Below are 2,390 nucleotides of genomic sequence, written 5' to 3'. Positions count from 1 at the left end.
CTGAACCACATTTCATGACCTGGACCAAAGTGGTGGAGGGACCGGAGCCGACATCACCGTCCCTGGAGCCAAAGGAAAGACTGAGACAGTTCAAGGACTTCCAGGCCCTCAGCTCAGGATCATAGAGGACTGTCCTGGGTTCAGTTCTTATGAGGCACCATGAACTTTTTCAGTCCAGCATCCAAAGATCAGACTTAACAGCCCTCATAGAGAAGGTCCCAGTGCGAAGGGGACTTGGTGGCGTTCAAAGCCGGCCTCTGGCCTGTACCGCATCAGCCCCTCTGTGGTGGAGAAGGGAGGGGCTGATGAACGGTACATATTTAACAAATAATAACGATGAGCGATGTTATCAGGTAGCTGGTTACGATAAACAACACCTGAAAGTCTTCTTCATGGATTACATTTATACAGCCATTTATCTCAGATACTCCTCTCAGCCTCCACCAATGTGCAGCACCCACCTGGGGCCTCCACACTGACGAGCGGGTCACCAGAGTTCAAACCGCTTGTCTTTCTTAAAGGGTGTTCGATCCACAATGTTGTTGCTGAAGAGTCTAGAAAAACACCAGAGCAGAGAGCAAACGTTACTCATTCAGCCACAATAACATGAGGAACAGGAGGAATTGAACTCGTCTGAGATCATGAAGGATTTCTCTGTGAGCACAAATGTCTTCATAAATGAACGGAGCACTAATTAATGTTTGCTCACCGCACAGTGCCGATGGAGGGGTTGATGGAGACCAGGTGGAGTAACTTTCCAGCTGAAGCATCAGAGATCTTATTGTGACTCAGACTGTAACATGCACACAAACACAAACAGAGACACGGCGCTACATTTATTACTGCCGAGGACAGAGCCCACACAGCGCTGTACGCATTTTAGTCACATGATCACATGTGTGTGTACAGGGGGACACTCACTCCAGGACCTGGACTTTGTGCAGATGTGTGATGAGTGTGAGCAGCAGCTGGTCGGTGAGCTCACAGTGACTGAGGTCCAGCTCTGTCAGCCCTTCAGAGGAGTCCAGCATCAGGGCCAAAGCTCCACAGGCCCTCTGATCCAGTGAGGTGTGACTGAGGTCCAGCTCTCCGTCCAGGGCTCTACACAGGGACACCGCCCGTCTCACTGTGTCCCCCTCACTGTTCACAGGAACCAGGGACACCAGCTGGAGGAGGACGGCTTTACTGGCTCTAAACAGGCCAATCAGAGCAAAGAACAGACGGTTACGATGCATCAACATGAGAACAAGCTCCTTCTCTGGTTTAGGTCACGCTGTGGTCTTTCCCACCTGAGGCGGACTCTGCGGAGGACAGGAAACAGCAGGTCCAGTCCGCTGTCCTCCACCTCGCAGTCCTGCAGGTTGAGCTGTGTGTCCCGGACGCTGCGTCTCAGGATGGCGGAGACGGCCCCGCAGTCCTCACCGGTCAGACTGAGAGTCTCCCTCTGATCCTCCTCTGGCAGCTCCACACAGGAGGAGCAGGACAGATCCAGCCTGTCCTGCACAGTCCTGAGCAGGCCGACTGCTGCCCCCTGCTGGGCGTCAGAGGCAGCACAGCAGTGCACCAGCCTCAGCAGCAGGTTCCTGTCCACACTGGAGGGAACATGGATTCAAAAATACATCATTATCAACATCTGAACAAACAATCTGATATTGATTGATATATAATATTTATTTTCAACATGGGTCTGATTGTTGAAGTTGTTTCAGTCGTTTCTATCAGTAAAGCTTAAGATTTGGTAACACGGTAAGAACCAGTTTGTAAAGAATCAGAATGATCTTTTTACGTCATATATATATATATTTTCCAAGGTGCTCCAGGTAAAGGTGCATTATATCCTGTGTGTTGGAGAGGACTGATCCAGGCACAGCTCTGAGAAACGAATGTCTGACCTGAGCTGAGAAACTTTGTCCAGCGTAAAGAGGATGGACTCTGTGTCTCCTGTTGGTATGGAGGTCCACTGGAGGTTCAGTTTAACTCTGTCACTGTGTTTGAGGGTGAAGAGCAGAGCAGCACAGTCCACAGAGTCCATCTCTCTGCAGGTCAGGTTGATCACATGATCCAGTGACCTCAGTAAACTGGGTATAATGGGACTGGCACGAGCTTTATAGATCTCTCTGATGGCAGTCAACACAAAGCCGGGACTGGGCCTGAAAGCAGAAAGTGTGTTCACCGGGACACTTTGTTCAGTCAAAGAATGAACAAACTGCTGTAAAGAGCCACAACAACACAAGAGATTGAACAGGATCAGCTGGACGTCTGTTTCTGGTAAAAACAAACAAAGTGATCACCTTTTAAATACAATCCTGTCCAGAAAGGGAAGCAGACGTGTGACGCTCTCCTGTAAGAAGAGGTTCTTCCTCAGGTTCACAGCGATGGTCTGAGCTGAT

At 49.9% G+C, this 2,390-nt stretch overlaps 1 protein-coding gene across 1 annotated transcript in view; it reads right to left on the bottom strand.

The window, feature by feature from the left end:
* LOC123966541 (NACHT, LRR and PYD domains-containing protein 14-like) overlaps positions 1-2,385 on the bottom strand; it is a gene marked incomplete at its 5' end in the record, with an annotated part of 3,319 nt that extends 934 nt beyond the window's left edge. The window contains 5 exon segments of the mRNA XM_046042683.1: positions 710-793; positions 922-1,191; positions 1,290-1,592; positions 1,893-2,150; positions 2,292-2,385. Of these exon segments, the coding sequence (XP_045898639.1) occupies positions 710-793; positions 922-1,191; positions 1,290-1,592; positions 1,893-2,032 (797 nt within the window).
* Between the last annotated feature and the right edge of the window lie 5 nt (positions 2,386-2,390).

The sequence above is a fragment of the Micropterus dolomieu genome, unplaced genomic scaffold, assembly GCF_021292245.1.
Source record: "Micropterus dolomieu isolate WLL.071019.BEF.003 ecotype Adirondacks unplaced genomic scaffold, ASM2129224v1 contig_13649, whole genome shotgun sequence".
Lineage (NCBI taxonomy): Eukaryota > Metazoa > Chordata > Actinopteri > Centrarchiformes > Centrarchidae > Micropterus > Micropterus dolomieu.
Note: the sequence above shows the minus strand (reverse complement) of the source record. Positions and strands in the feature narration are given on the sequence as shown.